This window comes from Amphichorda felina (genome assembly GCF_050947745.1).
Source record: "Amphichorda felina strain 45539 chromosome Unknown scaffold_9, whole genome shotgun sequence".
NCBI lineage: Eukaryota > Fungi > Ascomycota > Sordariomycetes > Hypocreales > Bionectriaceae > Amphichorda > Amphichorda felina.
In genome coordinates this window covers 2,007,763-2,028,152 of record NW_028145041.1, presented here as the reverse complement: position 1 = coordinate 2,028,152, position 20,390 = coordinate 2,007,763, and the positions used below count along the sequence as shown (strand labels likewise).

Below are 20,390 nucleotides of genomic sequence, written 5' to 3'. Positions count from 1 at the left end.
GATGTTAATTTTCTTGGACGGGGGTCGTAGTCCCTTGCAACGAACATCGACTGAGGATTCGGGCGTTGGGACGAAAAGGGATAAAGGGATCATCACTTGCATTAGAAAATGGAGGAATGGCTTGATTGGCTGTGTTACTCCGGCGATCAGAAATCATATCTTAGACCGTGCATTAACACAACAACAATTAAATAATGAGACCCGTGGATCAACCTGTTTGCGAGGCTGATTCGTCGAATTAATTGCCACATCACTACTCCGTACCTAGAAATTCGCAGGGAAACAGTAGCAACGGCCTCTATATGCGTCACTAAGCGAGACCTTTAACGTCCATTGGTGGGTATTGGGTACATGTAGGCTGTATTAGGGACATCTAGGCTCCCGTGTAGTTCTGGCGTGTACATATAAGGACCCCGGGTCCCAAGGTACATAAATAGGATAAGCTGCGCGGACATGGGAGATCTATGCGAATTTGTGTTTACACCGAGCCGATCTGAATTTTAGTTTTGAGTGCGCTTTGGCATTATATGATAGCGTACTACTTCAATATCCTATCCGTCGTCGACTGTAATTAAACCATTCCTGCCACAACTAACCAGCAATTTGGACCATTATTGGAAGCTCGAATTACATTGGAATCCCCTTAAGTATCCAAGGGCAATAGATTGCTGTAAAATGGCGGCCGCGAGAGATGATCCCCCTTGTATCGTGGGAATGGGTACGTTACTCCTGCGAAGGGTTTTCTGACTGATACCCTTCCCCCCGGGGGTTCTACAGAAATATTCTGACTGAGTGATAGCTTGCCACCTTCCCGGCAATATTTTCTCTCCAGAGGACCTCTGGCAACTCATAATCGAACAAAAAACAGCCCAGGGTCCAGTCCCAGCTGCCCGGTACAACATCGACGGCTTCTACCACCCACACAAGAACCGCAGCGGCAGCACCCATGTTCCTGGTGGCTACTTCCTTGACGAGGATCCCCGTCTGTTTGACAACAGTTTCTTTGGAATCAACACCATTGAGACCACTTATCTAGACCCGAAGCAACGCAAGCTGCTCGAGGTCACCTTTGAGGCACTCCAGAGCTCAGGCACCACCATGGCCGACATCTCGGGCTCTTCAACGGGCGTCTACGTGGCCAACTTCTTGGTCGACCACCAGGGCGCGCAGACGCGCGATGTCGACTATCTCCACAGATACCTAGCCACCGGTTCGGGGTCTACAGTCATGTCAAACCGAATCAGTCACGTCTTCAACCTCGTGGGACCTAGGTGCGTACAGCAGCTGATTCACTGATAAGGCTCCCCATCCTGATTAGAAACTGGATGTTGACTGGTAACTCCCCAACTGCAGCCTCGCAATCGACACGGCATGCTCGTCGTCCATCTATGCCCTCCACCAAGCCCTGAGCGCCATGGAGAAGGGCGACTGCGACAGTGCCATTGTGGCCAGCGCCAACCTGATCACGGCGCCCGAGACTCACATCGTAGTCACCAAGAGCGGTGTCCTGTCCCCGACAGGAGCCTCTCACACTTTTGACGTGTCAGCCGATGGCTACGGCCGCGCAGAGGGAGCCAGCGCCATTTACGTGAAGCGGCTCTCTGCTGCGCTTCGGGATGGAAACCCTATAAGGGCTGTTATTCGTGGAAGTGCGGTCAACGCGTAAGTTCACGCTCTATACTTGAGTCCCATGCCTGCCCCAGACGTCTGGTGCCAACCACAATTGCAGGAGCGGGCGAACGCCTGGGATAGTGCTACCCAGCGGCGAGATGCAAGCGGTTGTCATGCGTAAGGCCTATGAAAATGCTGGCTTGGATTTAAATGGGACCGACTACGTTGAGTGCCACGGTACCGGCACCCCCGTGGGAGACGTTATCGAGGTGAATGCTGTGGGGAGATTCTTCTCACAACGTCAAGGCCCTCCACTTAGAATTGGATCAGTAAGCGTTACCCCTGCTATATCATATTAGTTTTGCAATTGTTTGGGACACAGCTAACAGTGGCTGGATGACACTCAGGTTAAACCCAACGTTGGCCACAGCGAAGCCACCAGTGGCCTAACATCTATCATCAAGGTTACAAAGGCATTGGAGAACAGCAAGATGCCCCCTACATATGGGGTAGTCAATCCGAGCCCAAAATGTAAGTAACCGTGTATTCATCTTCACCTGCAAGATTTATTCAGTAACATTCTGGTGTTAGTGAATCTGGAAGCGGCCAATCTCAAGATTGCCACCGAGGTCGAGGAATGGCCACGAGCACTGCGTCGCGCCAGCATCAACTCCTTTGGCTACGGCGGTGCAAATGCCCATGTCATCATTGAGTCTGCCGACAGCTATCTTGAGCAGGAGGGCTGTCCGCTCGGCTCTCCTAACTACGAGCCTACCATCGGCCTCGACGCAAATGGCAATGGGGCAAATCGACTCGAGGCCATCGGCCACCACGGTACCACAGGTGGGACTGAGACCAATGGCAAGATCAATGGTGAAAACATTGACCATGGTCTCAGCGGCACCTCGGACACAGAGGAAGACGGCGAGAAAGTCTTCGTACTCCCTGTATCAGCAGCATCCGCCAACGCACTCAAACCTCTCGCCCAGGCAGTCTCTGAGTCGGCTTCCCAGTGCAACGACATTTATAGTCTTCACAACGTGGCATATACGCTCTCCCGGCGTCGAGACAACCTGCGGTACCGCACCTTTCTGCTGGCATCCCATGACACGGCCTCGGGCAAAACGACGGCGACAATACACGATAACACGTACAGCGTAATGACGGACCCCCTGCCGTTTGCTTTTGTATTTACCGGCCAGGGAGCACAATATTCTGGCATGGCCAAGGAGTTGTTACGCCTAAACGGGCCCTTCCGTGACACAATCCGTGCTCTTGACAAGGTCCTTCAGGAGCTTCCTACACCTTATACCCCATCCTGGACACTTGAGCAGACCCTCCTTGACGAGTCCGAGCTCAGCAGCATCAACGAGGTAACATACAGCCAACCCATCTGCACAGCTATCCAGATCGGGCTCGTCGACCTGCTACACACCTGGGGTGTTCAGCCCAGGTCGGTAGTCGGCCACTCATCCGGCGAGATCGCAGCCGCCTATGCCTCCGACTTCCTCACCGCATCTCAGGCCATCCTGGTGGCCTACTTCCGCGGTTACGCCTTGGGGGAGCTGGGCTCCAAGGGAGCCATGTTGGCAGCGGGGATGAGCCCCGCGTCGGCCCAGTCCCTCATCGACAGCAAGCAGCTCCAGGGACAAGTGCGCGTGGCCTGCACAAATGCGCCCGAAAGTGTAACACTAAGCGGCTATGTGAATGCCATCGACACCCTGGAGGCCGAGTTACAGAGAGAAAAGAAGTTTACGCGCAGGCTGCAGACGGGCGGGCGGGCGTATCACTCTCACATGATGGAGCAGATTGGCCAGTTGTACGAGGACCTCCTAAGGCCCATTTTCGACCCCCAGAACAGTACGTTGAAGGCACCGGGGGAAAAATCATTTGTTGCGAGAAACATGTACTCGTCGGTTGGCAGCAGTCCTGAAGACCTTGAGATTGTTACTCCCTCACATATGGGAGCAGCCTACTGGCGCCACAATCTCGAGCAGCCCGTTCAGTTCAATGCAGCGATGTCTTCACTCATAGGGGACGTCAGCAAGTGCCACCTAGTCGAGATCGGCCCGCACTCAGCTCTCAAGGGGCCGATTGAGCAGATCCGCAAGGCCATGAACCTAGACACCAAGTCCCTCTTGTACTCGCCCACGCTTGTCCGGAAAGAAGACGCCAATTTGTGCATGAAGACCCTCGCCGGCACGCTCTTTGCACAAGGGCACGCACTGGCATGGGAACACGTCAACTCCCAGAGACAGACCGAGAACAAGCCTCTGCAGCTCAAGGCTCTTCACCAGCTACCTCGCTACCCGTGGGACTACTCGGGTCCCCTGCTCTGGAGCGAACCCCGTGTCAACGTCGAGCTCCGCAACAGGGAGCACGTCCGTCACGAACTGCTAGGATCAGCAGCCTTGACCGGAAACGGCATCGACTTTTCGTGGCGCAATATCTTACGACCGAGTGAGATGCCGTGGCTCAAGGACTACAAGCTCGAGAATAAGGTTGTGTTCCCCGTGGCTGGCTACGTCGCTATCGCCATCGAGGCTGCTTCACAGGCTTCTGGTATCAAGGCACAGCTCCAGGAGCGTCAACCTGGAGCATTTGGTTTCGAGCTGCGCGACGTCAAAGTGATCACAGCACTCAATGTGCTAGATGAAGACGACGCTGCGGGAAAGGATCTAGAGCTACATACAACCCTGTCGCGGCGCAAGATCTCAGGGGCCAGGACGTCGGACAACTGGTATGACTTCTCCATCTCGTCCTTGTTCTGGATGTCCCGTCAAGCCACGCTGCACTGCTCCGGAAGCATCCGTGTGGTGCCTGGCGGGAAGAACGGAGGCGAGTCCCTCGGCATTAAAGTGGAACAGGCCGAAGGCTTTGACCTCTGGTCCTCCACCAACCGCTGGTATACCAAGTGGCACAAAGAAGGCCTCTGCTTCGGGCCCCAGTTCAAGTCCCTGAGTAGTCTGCGGACCGACAGTGCACGACAGAGGCACGAGGTTATTGCCACCACAAGGATCGAGCCGGCCTTGGTCGATAGCCCCTATGAGTTCTACCCCGTTCACCCCATCACCATCGACGCGGGTCTCCAGGCGGCCTGTCTGAGCGGCTCCTCGGGCCATGTGTCCTCATTGAAGGCATGGCTGCCAGTATCCATCTCCCACTGCTACATCCAGCCATCGGCTCATCCGGACATGGAGGCTGAAGGTGAGATTCACGTCAAGTCGGAGGAAATGGGCTTCTCGAGTAGACGCATTGCCGGCACGATATGGGACGCGAGTGGCGTTGTCATTGTTGATTTCAGGGATTCCTGGATCTCTCTGTACAACGGTAAGAAGACCGACAATGCAGATCTTAGCAACCCCCTAGACATCTACATGCAGCGTCATCCCGCTCTCAGAGTACAAGTAAGTTTTTGGAGCCCATGACTATGGCAACAAAGGTCAAGATGTAAAACTGATAACCCGAGCAGTGGAAACTAGACGTGTCGCGACTCGACCCAGACGCCGACGAGTCACTTCAACGATACATCGCAAGCTTCGTGAAGCAGCAGCACCCAGAAATACGCCAAGATGCGAGCCTAGCGGCCATAGGGGCCCTTCTAGACCTCGCGGGCCACAAGAACCCACGCATGCGTGTCCTAGAACTCGAAGGAGATGCGCAGGGGTACAAGGCTAGCAAGTGGCTGTCCATGCTCGACAAGGAGACAGCCTTCCCCCGCTGTCGGTCTTGGCACAGAGGCACCTTGGGCGACACTGGGGAGGTATCGCTCCAGGATGACGTCGAAGGACCATTTGATGTTGTCCTGATTCCCAAAGTGAGTTTAGTTCAGCCTACAAATTCACTATTGGTGCGGTATTGCTGCGGTATATAGGTGGCCTTAAGAGTTGGTTGCTGACCCGTAAACAATAGAAGGCCACTTTGACATCCACAACTACGGGTGTTGAGGGTCTCATTAGTTCATTGATCGGCGAGCGAGGCATTGTTATAGCTCGGAAGTCAGACACTGTGGTTCATGGCTTGCGGAAGGCCGGCTTCGACGTGATGGATGCTGGGGGGGATCAAGTCATCTTTGCCACGCGGCCGCTACCTTTGACAAGCCTACACGGCCGGAGGGCTGTGATTCTGGTAAGCACCTCTTTTTTATTTTCAACACGCTAGGGTGATAGCACTGATTATGGCATATAGCACGCAGATAATTGCTCAGATATTATCAACAACTTCTCCACAGCCTTGGCAACGCACCTGGAGAGAGAAGCTGGGATTGACAAGGCCGGCATTGTTCCTCTGAGCCAGGTCAACACAATCCATATTAACGAGAAAGACATATGTATCTCTCTAGTTGAGATAGAGGAAGAGTTGCTGGCAACCATGTCCCCCCAAGCTATGGACAGCCTCCGTGCCGTGACCAACACGGTCACAGACCTGGTCTGGCTCACGGGGGCCAACATGCTGGGATCTGAGCCCAATCCCAACCTCACGCTCTCTAGCGGGCTCTCGCGCGCCTTGATGCTGGAACAGCCCACGCTACGATGGTCCGTCATGGATATCGGCTCTGCTCAGGACCAGCTAGCCGATGCGGCCAAGGCCAAGGGTGTCTGTGGCAACGTGGTTAGGGCTCTTGTGAACGAATACGAAAAGGACGACTGCGAGTTCATCTCCGTCGACGGCCTCGTCCACATCAGCAGATACGGCCCTGACTGGGGCGTCAACTCACTCTTCGGCCAACGCCTCGAGCCCCCTGCTGTCAAGACAAAGAAGGGAGTGCTCGGTGAGATTAACCAGGCCCGCCTCTCTATTAGCCGGCCTGGATCTACAGACACTATGTACTTCCAGCAGCTTTGCGAGCCCGGGGACCAAGTGTCACCCCCGGGGGGATACGTTGACATCAAGGTCAAGGCAGTCAGCCTCAGCGCCAAGGACGTCTATGCAATGTACGGGCGTGTGGAGACGCGAGGGAAGACAACGGGCTGTGACTTCTCCGGAGTAGTGACGGCAATCGGGCCCGAAGTGGGTACCGGGAACGCCGAAAGGCCTGAGACTCTCCGTGTGGGAGACTCCGTTGTCGCCTGCGCGCCCTTCCACGTCGGCACAATGGCTAGAGTCCCTGTAGGCTGTGCTCACCGGCTCCGAGAAAACGAGGACCCCACCGTTTTAACCACGCTTCCCCTTATATATGCCACGGCCTTGTACGCCCTCAACGACCGCGCGCGCCTCCAGGCGGGAGAGTCGGTGCTCACCAACGCCGGATCAGGTATTGGAATCGCGGCCACCGCTTTGGCCCTCAACGCTGGGGCTGTCGTGTACACGACGTGCGACTCGGAAGCCAAGCGCGAGTACTTAATCAAAGAGCTCGGCCTGCACCCTTGGCACATCTTCAGCTCGCGCGACGGCTCCTTCGTCCAGGATGTACTCAAGGCTACGGGCCACCGAGGTGTCGATGTGGTCATCAACTCGCTCGTGGGCGACCTGATGGAAGCCGACTGGCAGGACTGCCTAGCCGACTTTGGGCGCTTCGTCGAGATTGGCAAGCGGGAGATGCTCGACGTCGGCCGCCTGGATATGAGCGCCTTTATGCGCAACGCCACCTTCACGGCCTTTGACCTCCCAGACCTCTTCCACTCCCGCGACCCATCGCAGCGCGCCGTCTGGGACCGTCTCATCGTCGAGACGCTGGGCCTGTACCGCGCTGGCAAGATCCGGCCCCCTCCTATCACGGTCTTTGACGTGACCCAGCTGTCGGAGGCATACCAGTACTTTGCCAACAAGGACCGTGTGAGCAAGGTCGTCATCTCCATGCAGAATCCCCTAGCTCGCGTCCCCATTGCACCGGCTCCCTATCTAACCCTGTTTGATCCGGACAAAACATACCTCCTCATCGGCTGTCTCGGCGGCCTGGGTCGCAGCCTGAGTCGCTGGATGATGACTCGGGGCGCCAGGGACTTTGTCTTCCTCGGCCGCTCAGGCGCCGACAAGCCCAGTGCCCAGCATCTCGTATCGTCCTTGGAGCAAGCTGGGGCTACCGTCGGTGTCGTCCGCGGCGATGTGTCCAATGCCGCTGATGTTGAAGATGCCGTCGCGGCCTGCCTCTTCACGGGGCGACAGATTGGCGGTGTCGTCCAAGCTGCCATGGGGCTCCACGAGGCTCTTTTTGCGAGCATGTCAAACGAGGCATGGTACGTTGTCCCACATCCCATCCCCAACACATGCGGTAACTGACACGGGCAACGCAGGCATACCAGTATTGGCCCCAAGTTCCAGGGGACCTGGAACATCCATAACGCTCTGCAGGGCGTCGACCTCGACTTCTTCCTTCTTACCTCCTCCATCTCCGGCACAGTTGCCTCAGCCACCCAAAGCAACTACTGCTCGGCCAACGGCTTCCTGGATGCCTTTGCCCGCTGGCGCCGATCCCAAGGCCAGCCCTGTGTCTCAGTGGGCCTAGGCATGATCTCTGAGGTGGGCTACATGCACGAGAACCCAGAGATTGGAGCGCTGCTCCTCCGTAAAGGCGTCCAGCCCCTGAACGAGGACGAGTTCCTCCAAGTCATTGATCTTGCACTAGCCAGCGAGGCATCAGGCCAGGTCGCCGAAGCCCACATGCTGACCGGTCTGGAGCAAGCTTCCATGCGTGAGCTGAGCACCCGCGGCTTCGACGTGTCGACATTCGGTGCGGTTTCCGAGGCGCGGGCGAGTATCCTGCGCGCATCATTCCATGCGGAGAAGGAGGCTGCCGAGGCCAAAGCATCATCCCGATCCATGACCGCAGAAGACGCAGCCAAGGCAGCCGCGCCGTGGTTCAAGGACGTGCCCGTGGCGCTGGCAGCTGGGTTCGCGCCCGAGGCGAGTGCTGAGACGATGCGAGAAGCCATCCTGCGCCTGATGAAGAAGCGCTTCTCGAACCTCATCCTGGTCCCGTTCGACCAAGTCGACGAAAATAAAGCACTGCCCGAGCTTGGCTTGGACAGCATGGTTGCAGCCGAGTTTAGGTCTTGGTTCTGGGCCTTTTTCCGTGTTGACTTGAGGTTTCCGGATATCATGAGTGGGGAGAGTAAGTTGGTAACGCTGGCGGAGTTTGTCGAGGACAAGATCATGCAGAGCGTTGCCAATTAAAGAGAAATAGGTCCGCGGTAGGCTTGCTAGATGTAGGTGTGCCTTTTTTAAATGCTTCATTATAGTCTATTTTCTATTCATAGTCTTCTTTCAGCTCTCATAGTGAACCGCAATTACCCGAGTATTTAGTTTTTGGTCGGTATACTACATATTGTGAGGCGCTACTATTGTTAGTCGATTTCGACATTCTATCAACTATGAAGGCCAACTCCTAATGTAGAAACCATATTGTCGGAGAGAATTAAAGAAACACAGACCTGTGCTAAAACATTCCATGAGCTCATACTATAAGCATCGGCAAAAACATGGCGTTTATTCCAAGGCCCATGTTTTGTCAAAGCACCTCCCCCACTGTTCCAGATAAACAGCCAACGCGCCTCCACCAAATTCGTCTCAGAATTTAATCCATCAAAACCATGGATCCTTCTTCGCTCTTTGATGATGATCTACCAGAAAACCCCTGGTCGAAGCGTGCGAGACTAGGCGCACCGACGAGGTTGCAGCCATCCTCGCTGAACCCCACTCTATATGGGAAGATGAGCTCGACGACTCTCTGTGCGAAACCATTGCGAACTTAGATCGCCCAATGGCCAAAATGCTGCTCTCAAGCGGAGCCAAGCTTCAGCAAGGCTCTTTTGCCATTCTCATAAATAAACAAGACGTCGGCGTCTTCCAAGAGCTACTCGACCATAGCTTCGACATCAACACGCGTGAGTTTTATGGGGGGCCTACTTTCCAGTGAGCCCACATTTCTCTGATGTTTGGTTGAGTACTCTCCCAAACTAATTTTGTGAGATGCGCAGCCTCGCAGTGCGCAGTCCAGAGTTCACGAAGCGGCTATTGGCACATGGGGTGGATTCGGATATTGCAAATAAGAGGGGGGTAGCACCCTCAGCCACAGCTGCCATCGTCAATGAGATTCCAACACTAGACCTTCTACTGGCCAACAGTGCAAAGATGCAAGCCAGCATCCTCCATCTCGCTATGCGACCGACTGCCTACGGTGAGGTCGACATGGTCAAGTATCTGATCCTGCACGGCGCCGATGTGAACCACTGCGATGCCAATTCTGGAACGCCTCTTCACTGCGCGGCATACTTTGGTCTAAAAGATGTGGTCTCAGAGTTTCTGGACGCAGGAGTCGATCCTGGAATGTTGGTTGATAGTTCTACCCTAGCTAACCTAGGTAAGCAGCACGATAATCTAGAGGTTCATGAGCTGTTGGTTGTTTCACCCAGGTCCCAGATAAAGTCCTCAGACGTTCGGCAGGGATAGAATAAGAATATTAGCACTATTTAAATAACGAAAAGCCCACCCAATATTTAAGAGTATGATCAGCCACACCATTTTCAGTAGGGTTGAGAGTTTAGGGTAGTTTACGTATGGATCCGGCTGCGAAATTGAGAGGCAACAGAGTTTGATGATTACAGCACCTAAAATACCTTATGTACACTCTTGAAGGAGGGTTATGTCTGGGACTCTACTGAGCTGTTGTTTGTGCTCGTGTGCGAAACCTTCCTGTTTGCCGTATCTGTCTGGGCTTCGGAATTCCAGGCAGTTGATCTTTTGGCAGTATATGGGTTCTTCTTGGTCGACAACCCATCCGACGAAAGTATACACTACTCCGAACTATCCTTTTGAGCTGCTTTTGGGACCGCCAAGTATTATAATAAATGCCCTCCCACACGGACCTCGTTCCTGATTCGACTGTACAAGTTTCGGGCCGGCCTGTCCGGGTATGTCCGAAGGCTACGGGAATTATGGGTCTGTGTGGGTCCCCGACTCCGGCTCCCGCACTCTGGATCAATCTCGATGACAGGCTAAAGAAACAGTCTCCTCTGGGTCCTCGCCAGCTGCTAGAAAATATTAGACAGTGGCGCCAGGACCGTGAGATATTGAGTCGCTACTTTCTGTGGATTTAGGACACTGGGAAGGTCATATTTACAGACTGTGTACTCTATTGGGTGGCTAATTGAACACATGTTCCCTACCTTCTCGAAGAAGTAACCTTGTGCGGCAAAAACAAGATTCGCTCAGCGATGGTGGCATGTGGTGAAGGTTATGCGCGACTCGGGTTTGTCTGCAGAAGTATCTGTAGTCTGGCTCTAGGAGATCCCATATACTTAGGCCGTTTCTGGGAGCGGAACCAGCAGGGTGATGAACATAAAGGCACTGGGGCCGATACCTATGCCTCCGACGCCCGAGATGGCACGGCCGACGATGAGGACACCGGAGTTTGGCGAATCAGTGCTGAGAATGGACCCATCTGGAAAATGGCCGTGAGCACAAGGAGCACCCATTTTGTCGAGAAATACCGATAGACGAGGCCGAAGGAGAGCTGGAGAGCGCAGATGGGCAGCAGAAAAGCAGAACCATACCAGGAAATATCCCCAAAGCTGTTTAATTGGCGGGATATTGTAGGAATGGCGGTACCAATCATAGTACAGTCCTAATATTAGAAGAGGGTCTTCCAAAGCCACTTCTTTTCTTCATAGCCTTGCCCGGAGAAGGACACACATACCCGCCCCTTAAGACAGCATCTACTCTCACAGCCACGACACCGCTCCGTCCTCCATGGGTCTACCATACGACACATCAAGCGCCTGTCTCTTGCGGGGCAAGGAACTGCACAAACTGGCAGACCAAGGCCCCTGGCTGCCACTTTTTGATGCCGCCCATCGTGCCTTGCGCAGCGCCGGGTGCGCCACTATCCCCGAGTGTCATCCGTTTAGCACGTGGTGTACCACTCCCTATATCTGCTTCTAGATGTGCAGCCCCAGGATAGAATATCCGCTATCTGGCATATCCCCCAGGCTGCGGTTTGCGGGTTGTCTGCCGCGCAAGGTGTCAGGGAGCGGGTTTGAAGGCCCGAACTGGTGGGACGATGTGTTAGAGATTGCGGGGAGGACAGACAGAAAGTTCGTTTTCGTATCGCAGGGCACGGCCGAGGTGGCCTACAGCCAGCTAATTGTGCCGACTATGCAAGCACTCGGGGGCCGGGACGATATACTCACGATTGCGACGCTTGGACTACGGGGCACCACGCTGGCCGACGACATTGATGTGCCCGAAACGTGCGACGGGTGGATTTCTTAGCTTATGACCGGATCCTGCCTTATACTGATGTCTGGTATTTATGTACAATGCAGGCTACGGATCGACAAGCCATGCGGGGACAAACGGCACGCCGGTGGTGCTAGTGGAAAGAGGTGCTGGATAAGAAGGAGGTGACCCTGAGGGCAGTCTGCGTAGGATTTGCATGGAACTTGGAGTCGGCGACGCCCAGCATTAAGCGGATTAGGACAGGCGTAGAGACATTCTTGTCCGATGAGAAGCCCACGGGGCGATGGCTTTGGAGAATTGCCGCAATCTCCTCGTCCGACCTGTAGTCGGGGTTAGGGATAAGGCGGAAGCCTGAGGGGGGAGAGTACTTGGTGGAGAGTGGGCAGGTCATGAGGCCTTGTCTGAGAATTCAATGCTGTTGGTCGTGCTGGTGCAGCTGTAAGCCTGTAACTTGTGGAGTGTTCGTCAACTATGAGACTGAGGCCATTACTGCTGTTCCTGGTTTCAATACCCAACATCATTGATACGCCGCACGATAAATCTCACAGTCGTAACCAAGTTTAATGTTATTGAGCCGCCATTTTTAGAAACGATCCGTACAATTTGCCTTGGATGCAACGTCAGACACCACATGCAGCGTCCTAGGCGTGATCACGACTGGCGTCGAGCTTGCGGGTTTGGGAAGCTGAGTTCTGTGATGCAATTCGCATATGCATTGTGATGGCGGGCAGCTTACTGCTACTGCTTCCGGCTTGGATTCATAATTTCCACCATCCTTGATTATCACAAACCATCGTCTTGGCTGCATAGAAAACAGCATACCTTAAGCATCCGCCATGCTGCAGGGAATTTCCAGATTGATATCTAGTCCTAATGTGTGCAAGTATACCTACCACGTGCATGTAGTATAACGTCTTGATGTGGAATCATGCAACTGAGCTTAACTGAGCTGCGCCGACAGCCCCTCAGTAGTGCTACTGCGCCTGGGTTCCTCCCTTTGCTACATTCTTGTTGTTTTGAATCTATCAAGCCGATGAAATATCAACTAAGCTGGTTGGGTAGGCGCTCCAATCATAAAGAGCTCTTCCAGCAGTTATCTTATCGTCCGCGAAAAGAAGGTTCCTAAGGAGAAGAGAGCCAGTAGTCCTACGTTGCCACATGAAATTCGTGTGACAATGAAGATACACCCCATGCACTAAAGTCCGATAGCGAGCCGACCTTGCTTCCTTAAGGTCCACGGCGCCGAACTCCGGACTCCGAAGACGCACAATCACACAGTGACGGTTGCAATTATTGGATCCTACTTCTGTGATATCCGTTGGTGCGAAAGTCGACCAACGTGCATCACTGCATACTGTCGGATATCCCAGATCGAGGAAGCGATGTTTGCCTCTGCATATGTTGGTGATAGGTGGGTCATTCACGAATCACACATACAAAACAACCGTTCCCCTGGACCTCACTTCATTGTTGTCTGCGTGAATAAACTCCGCCTGTCGACCATAAATAATACAAGTGCAATATAATAATCGCGTGGGAGGATGTATTCCATTGTCTCACCACCATCAAGAACCATCTAGTGTTCAACCGCAGACCAAAATGGCACCGCACGCTCTCGAAGCTGCTTTCCCCGTCGACCAGATAAAGCCCTCGCCCAAGGCTATCTTGGCGGCACCCTCCTTGCCACTAAGCTCTGTCCAGAGCCTCTCCCAGCTCCTAGTCAGGGCATCGACCCGTGCGGGGGGCTTGACCTTCTTCTCATCCAACGAGAGCGGCCAGGACTCGGCTCATCATGTCTCATATTTGCAACTTTTAAACGACTCCACGGAAAAGGCTAGGATCCTACGCACCTCGGAGAGCATCTCGTCATCCAAGATTCTCCTTCTTCACTTCAACGACCAGTACGAGACCATCCAATGGTTCTGGGCGGCTACGTTGGCAGGTTTCCTGCCCGCCATCTCGACCCCCTTTGTCAACGATGAGGCGCAACGGAAAAAGCATCTGCTCCATTTGCAGGAACTGTTGGAGAAACCCGCCATTTTGACTAAGAGTCAATTAATACCCGATTTTCTCGGACTGCCGGGGCTTCGTTTGTTCGACGTTGGGTCTTTATCCCATCCAGCCAACAGGGGAATACCCGTCAACTACCCTAGAGGGACCCTGAACGACCCAGCTGTGCTCATGCTCACTTCCGGGAGCACTGGAAACGCCAAGGCCGTGACTCTGCGGCATTCCCAGATGATCAAATCTCTCCAGGGAAAGTCAGCACATCATGGCACGGCAACAGGGGATGTGTTCCTAAACTGGGTCGGGTTGGACCACGTGGCGAGCTTGACTGAGATTCATCTACATGCTTGTGCGTATTTCCCGTGTTTCACACTATTTTCAGTATGCTGACAGTTCTATAGTGAGTCTAGGTAGCCATCAAGTTCACGTAGCTGCCTCTGATCTGCTCCGTGAGCCGCTGCTCTTCATTGCACTCTTGGACTCGTACAAGGTCACGTACACTTTTGCACCCAACTTCTTCCTGACCAAAGTCCGAGATGCCCTGGGTGGCAGCTCAAACGAGGTTATTGGTGCCGATCTGTCGCGATTGAAGGCTCTCATCTCGGGAGGCGAGGCTAATGTGGTGACAACATGCAATTCCCTAACCCAGCAGCTTGCCAGGTTTGGTATCTGCGCTGAAGTGATAAGGCCTGGCTTCGGCATGACGGAAACGTGTGCGGGGAGCATTTACTCGCGTGCTTGCCCATCCTATGATCTGGAGCATAACTTTGAGTTTGCCAATCTGGGCACTTGCGTGCCTGGTCTTAATATGAGGGTCATGAAGGGGGACACCGCTGCCGCCAATGGTGACATTGGCGAGCTTCAGATCTCGGGCCCGATTGTGTTTGATGAATATTACAACAACCCGGAAGCAACTGCGGAAGCCTTCACAACCGACGGGTGGTTCATCACAGGCGATCTTGCATGGGTCGACAAGAATGGAAGCCTTAGTCTTGCAGGCCGGACCAAGGACACCATCATTGTCAATGGCGTCAAGTGGAGTTCGACCGAGATCGAGACTGCGATAGAAGAGGAGGGTATTGCTGGCCTTGTTCCCTCTTTTACTCTGGCTTTTCCAACCAGAGAAGTGGATTCGCCTACCGAAGACATCGCCGTTGTCTACTCGCCTTCCTATGCCCCGGAGGACTCTGCGACTCGCTTCGCGACCAGCAACGCAATCGCCAAAATGGTGTCTCTTATATCCAGCCGAAAGCCTTCTCACATCATCCCCATCCCGAAGGAGCTGCTTGAAAAGTCGTCTCTGGGAAAGATTTCTCGAGCCAAGTTGCGCGCTGCCTTGGAGAAGGGGGAGTATGATGCCATCATCAAGGAGGACGTGAATTCAATTGAGCGCCATCGGCAGTCTGTCTGGCGCGAGGCCCAGACGGAGACGGAGCTTGTGGTTCAGAAGACGGTTGCTGATCTCCTCAACATGCCAGCAGAGGAAATCAGTATGGATGCTTCCATTTTTGACCTTGGAGTCGACTCGTTCAACTTGATTCTCTTGAAGTCTAAGCTTCAGAAGGCAGTGGACGCCAAGGTGGAAATCCCCATGTCCGTGCTGCTGACAGAGTAAGAGACCTCGCCTATGGAATCTCTAGAAGTGCTACTGACGCTTACAAACAGACCCGCCGTCGGCATTATTGCTGCATCCATTGACAAGGTGCTAGCTCAGCCTGTCGAGTATAACTCGATTGTGCCACTTCAGCCTCACGGTGACAAGACACCTTTGTTCTGCATCCACCCTGGCAGTGGAGATATACTCGTCTTCATCGCCCTTGCAGCACACTTCCCTACTCGTCCTGTCTACGCCATCCGCACTCGGGGGTACAACCCCAATGAGCGCCTCTTCACGTCCATCGCAGAGACGGCCGAGACATATGCTCAGAGCATCCGCCAGGTCCAGCCAGAAGGTCCATACGCAATTGCTGGCTATTCTCTTGGCTCGACACTGGCCTACGAGGTGGGCAAGGTATTGGAAGCCCAAGGCCAAGAAGTTCGTTTCCTGGCCAGCATCGACTACCCGCCGCACATTGCCCATTATGTGCGGAAGTTGAACTGGATCGACGTTCTTCTACACATTGCCTTCTTCCTCGAGCTCATTGACGAGCCCACCATGGTCGCGGTGACGCCTCACCTTCATGCGCTCGACCGTGACGCTGCGCTGGAACATATCCTTGCCATTGGCGACGCCAAACGTGTGCATTCTCTTGCAATGGACAAGGAGAAGCTAGGTCTGATCAGTGACATTGCAGAGAACTTTAGAGTCAATGTCGAAACCTACGAGCCCGTGGGCAAGGTCGAGAGACTGGACGTATTTGTCGCAGACCCGCCGACCTATGCGGCCAAGGGCCGGAAAGACTGGAGAGAGAACAAGCTCGGTCTATGGGCCGACTTCTCTCGCCAAGAGGCTGAGTTTCATGATTGCCCTGGAATTCATGCAAAGATGTTGAACCGTGAGCATATGGAGGATTTTGCGCGGATCTTTAAGGCGGTGATGAAGAAGAGAGGAGTTTGAGCAAAACATCACGTAGACCTATCTTAGGGCAGTTGGAACATAAATAAGAGCTACAGCCTCGTTTTTCTTTTGAGACAGAATTCAATGTCTTGTCTTAATTATGGACTTTAAGCGTATCTATATAAGCTTATTCAGTCCCCAACAATCGGGGGGGTTTGATATTTTCAATCATTTTTTGAGTATTCAAGTATACTAATACCGCTTTGCACTATCTATGAAATCTTACTTTTGGCTCCATTATCTAGGTTATGGATTATACTGGAGTCTGCATTCCATATAAATCAATGGCCCCAACCCGTTGCCTCTCCCTGTGTGCTAAGGGTACCTACCATGCAGCCAGCCCCATTACATGTAGGTTGTTAGCCTATCTTATGAGGCTATGATGTTCATTGCGAGTTAGTGTAGTAGGATCCGTATAACATGCACGTGGTCAGTGGCTAGAAGGGGCGAGAGTCCGAGAGTCCGAGAGTCCGAGGCGCACACAACTACTACACTGTTTCAGCCAGAAACAACATCTTGGACCTGGACCTCAAAGTGTCAGAGATCTCAGTGTGGCTGCTTCCCCACTTCACCGCTCCCACTAGTACATGTACTCGTACTCGGTGACATCGCCAACCTCGGGGTCACAGAGCCACTCACCTGATTGGGCATGGAGTGGAAGCGGCCTTCAAACTCCACCATTGTCTCACCACCGTCGACAATTCCGCCGCCCGCCACGGTGTGTCCGACTGTGATCGGTTGTTCTAGCGCCATGATGACGCGCTGGTGGTCCGCGCCAGTCGTTCTCGGTCTTTTCTGCCTTTGGATGTATGCTCGATCTGATTGGGTCGATGGATGATCATCATTTCATCCCTCGCTGGCTACAGCCAGCCCCGAATGAAGCTACTCACACGTGTCAGGATCTTTGGTCAGATGTGAGCTTAGGGTTGTGGTTACCGGTCTTTGTCCTCGGCTGACCTTCTAGATGAGACTGCTACGATGACTTTGATTTCATCTGCCAATCGAAGTTCATAAGCCTACCGCATCACAATCAGTGTCTAAGATGTGGACAAATGAGATCACTAGTGAGAATAGTGACACTATATAGTTACCACTTGGGCTTTTAGGCTGTACATGTTCACCTGATATCAACCGGAACTTGGGTATCTTGATGGTCATGAGATTGCCAGCTACCGTGAGATTTCCGAGAAACACTGATGTCGTCCACACAGTTAAACAACCCGACGTCCAGCCATGCCGTACTATCTTCATCCCCGTGGCTTTCATTCAAACAAGACACTGGCGAAAACTTTACGAGTCGCACATCCTAGACCTTACGATGCTGAAGAATTCTGCCCGTGGAGCTGCGTTTGTAACGATCGATGCTGAGCCCTGGGGCGCGGATGACTCAAAGCCCGCTGAGATAGGTATACCGCTTGTTCCTGCAGTAGACGCCGCCAGTGTCACTACGTTGCCGACGACACTGGGTGCGATCATTGATTCACTGCAGTTAGAAAAACACTGGTTGCGTGTGGCAGGGAGGGAAAGGCGGGTAAAGAACCGTGAGAACCACCGATATGGCCAACAACATTACATTGAAGACGACCAAGTTAAGCAGACAGTCTCGGATATCATCGACCGATTCATACAAAATCATTACGACCAAATCCTTCTAATAAATGGGTCGGATAAGATGCCTCTTATTCTAACTGGTTTCGGCCTTGTTTTTGAGTTTCGCATACTCTCGAGCCTTTACCCACGTCTCCTAGACTACTTCACGTCTTGGTTAGATCTCCAGCAAGTGGCACGGGGAGTGTCTACGCGAGATGAACACCCTACAAGACTTTGTGCATCGGATCAACGGGTCAAAGCTTGGCGATGGGGATGAGTGGAAGGCGGTCTCGGATTATGATCCTACCGTCGTACCTACAAAAAAAACAAAAACAAAGAGGGGCTTGAATTAATCCAAAGAAAGGAGATGCAGACACAGGGTGATGAAAACCAGGCACAGAGACAACGGAAAAGGGAGACAGAAGATGCCGAGACATATTTACTCTGACACACACTACATATGTGGTGTACTTCTTGTCGAACATATATACAGATGGATTTATTGCTGTGATTGATTTCCTTAATCATCAAGTCCGGGGCACTGCTCAGAGGTCTCATCCGTCATAAAGGTGTAAGGCGGAGGGAACGTCCAGATAATATCGAAGCTGTCCGAAGGGTAGTTGTCTATATCTTCGGCGCCGAAGGCCTCGGCAAGGTTGTTCATCTGGCCGTGCTGCCAGCTATACGAGGAACACAGGTTAGCGCCCTGAATGCAAGGGAATACTCGTTAGGGCTATCGTACCAGATGAGGATGTTGCCTTCTCCATCATAGTCGGCGATGGCTTCGGCCACGCACTCGCTGTCGTCGCGGTCGCAAGACACGTCGACAGTGAGGCCGAGATCCTCGGCCAGGGGGGCAACGGTATCATAAGGGCGCTTCCTGGCACCGCCTAGACGCGAGAGAATTTGGGTTAGGACCTGATCACGCAGGGATGCCATGTATTCACTCACTCGGCTTGTACGACTGGGCCATGATATAGCCAATGTTGTAGTCAGACTCGGCACCAAATACGTCACGGATGCACTGAGCACGCTGCTCTCCCTCGGGGCTCAGACCAGGGGAGTCATCCTCGGGCTTCTCGCCATGGCGAATCATGTAGATGGTGGGCTCGCAGGCCGCAATGGTGGCGAGAGCCAGGAGCGCGAAAGACTTCATGATGGATCTGTGCTTGGAAACGGGGTGTATGATGAGAGGTCGAAGATGATCGTCGTTGCATCATCGACCGGGACGTCGGTGCTTTATAGTCCCCAATACGGAGTACACACATACGCAGTAGCTCCTAGCCTCCTATGCAGGAGGATTCCGGTTGCGACGGCATCCCCCCAAGGGCGACTATGGTTGTCGATCATGCGCTTGACTACCATGTTTTAATTGCTGGCAGGGCCCTGAATCCTTGATGCGGGTTGCGGTGTCGCCGACGACGTCGCCCAATTACGTCCAATTGGGTGGCATCGTCTCCATGGTCTGCATCGTCTCCGACACAATGCCGCGATCCCATCCTTGGCCCCTTGCAGGCTAGAGTCGCATTCGAATATGATCGCTGTGGGGAGCTCCGCTATTACGAGACTGCCACCAACAATCTCGAGCACTTTGCTCTTCAAAAACCTTCCTATTCCAGATTTGACTTGAGCCACAGCGGGCCGCCCAAATCCTAAATCCCCAAGGCGGCCAACCAACGACTGTTGAAGAACATGGCCACGTGAAACGTCAGTCCATCATGTCTAACAAACCCACAAGCGATGTTACCCGATTATACTATGTACTCTCAAACCTACAGACCTAGTAGTCGCGATAAAACCCGCGTTCCTGTCACTGCACTAATACCAAATTCGATCATAATGGGTGCCACGCCCACGTCTACCTCCTCTGTCGGAAATTAACTACACGTACCAACATACATGTAGGTACGCATGTATGCCCTGATGGGAACCGCCAGCTATGTCTAGAATTACCACATTTATCCGACGCCTACGTACCAACGTCTTCATGTCAGTCTTGATACATACATACTATGTAGTACCACTAGGTAGATACAATCCTAGTACCCGCTACCTCGTTGGCTGCCTCCATTGACTCCATCTCTGTATCCACGTCTCAAGTTACTACCAACACCATCACCTCTCAAGCTGCCCATGCGCAGTCACCCATGGTCTCTCTGAAATTTCCTTTCCCTCTCCCGTTACTGTAATAGCCTGCCTTGGCACAACCTGCTGTTCAGATAACCGTTGACCGTAGCCTCGGCCTCCGTGCCGTCCTGGGCTCACCGCCCACGCTCCCGCACGTACTCGTACACATTGATCTCCTTGGCATCCCAGTATGCACTACCAGCCGTGAATCTAGGCCCTCCAACCAGAGTTCAACCGAGTTCGTCCCCACGATCAAGCTTCTTCCCCTGATCCGTGCGTTGAGACGTCATGCCATTCCCTCAACCGTGTCCACCTTGCTTGC

General features: G+C 53.3%; 4 protein-coding genes across 4 annotated transcripts; 3 read left to right on the top strand and 1 right to left on the bottom strand.

Annotated features, from left to right (window-relative positions):
• Nucleotides 1-675: 675 nt before the first annotated feature.
• On the top strand, nucleotides 676-8,724 carry ACO1O0_009205 (type I polyketide synthase; the record flags this gene model as incomplete). Its single annotated transcript, XM_083198556.1, has 10 exons — nucleotides 676-718; nucleotides 800-1,271; nucleotides 1,354-1,662; nucleotides 1,730-1,880; nucleotides 2,001-2,142; nucleotides 2,203-5,018; nucleotides 5,084-5,428; nucleotides 5,524-5,739; nucleotides 5,800-7,787; nucleotides 7,845-8,724. 10 exons carry the CDS (start codon nucleotides 676-678, stop codon nucleotides 8,722-8,724), a joined length of 7,362 nt encoding a protein of 2,453 aa, XP_083046291.1.
• A 595-nt stretch (nucleotides 8,725-9,319) lies between these two features.
• On the top strand, nucleotides 9,320-9,999 carry ACO1O0_009204 (ankyrin repeat domain-containing protein; the record flags this gene model as incomplete). Its single annotated transcript, XM_083198555.1, has 2 exons — nucleotides 9,320-9,434; nucleotides 9,626-9,999. The coding sequence occupies 2 exons, from the start codon at nucleotides 9,320-9,322 to the stop codon at nucleotides 9,997-9,999; spliced, it is 489 nt and encodes a 162-aa protein (XP_083046290.1).
• Nucleotides 10,000-13,386: 3,387 nt separating this feature from the next.
• Nucleotides 13,387-16,351, top strand: ACO1O0_009203 (non-ribosomal peptide synthetase; the record flags this gene model as incomplete). Its single annotated transcript, XM_083198554.1, has 3 exons — nucleotides 13,387-14,143; nucleotides 14,196-15,405; nucleotides 15,460-16,351. 3 exons carry the CDS (start codon nucleotides 13,387-13,389, stop codon nucleotides 16,349-16,351), a joined length of 2,859 nt encoding a protein of 952 aa, XP_083046289.1.
• A 2,110-nt stretch (nucleotides 16,352-18,461) lies between these two features.
• On the bottom strand, nucleotides 18,462-19,097 carry ACO1O0_009202 (uncharacterized protein; the record flags this gene model as incomplete). The annotated part of the gene is made up of 3 exons (XM_083198553.1): nucleotides 18,462-18,621; nucleotides 18,684-18,831; nucleotides 18,893-19,097. 3 exons carry the CDS (start codon nucleotides 19,095-19,097, stop codon nucleotides 18,462-18,464), a joined length of 513 nt encoding a protein of 170 aa, XP_083046288.1.
• Nucleotides 19,098-20,390: the final 1,293 nt, after the last annotated feature.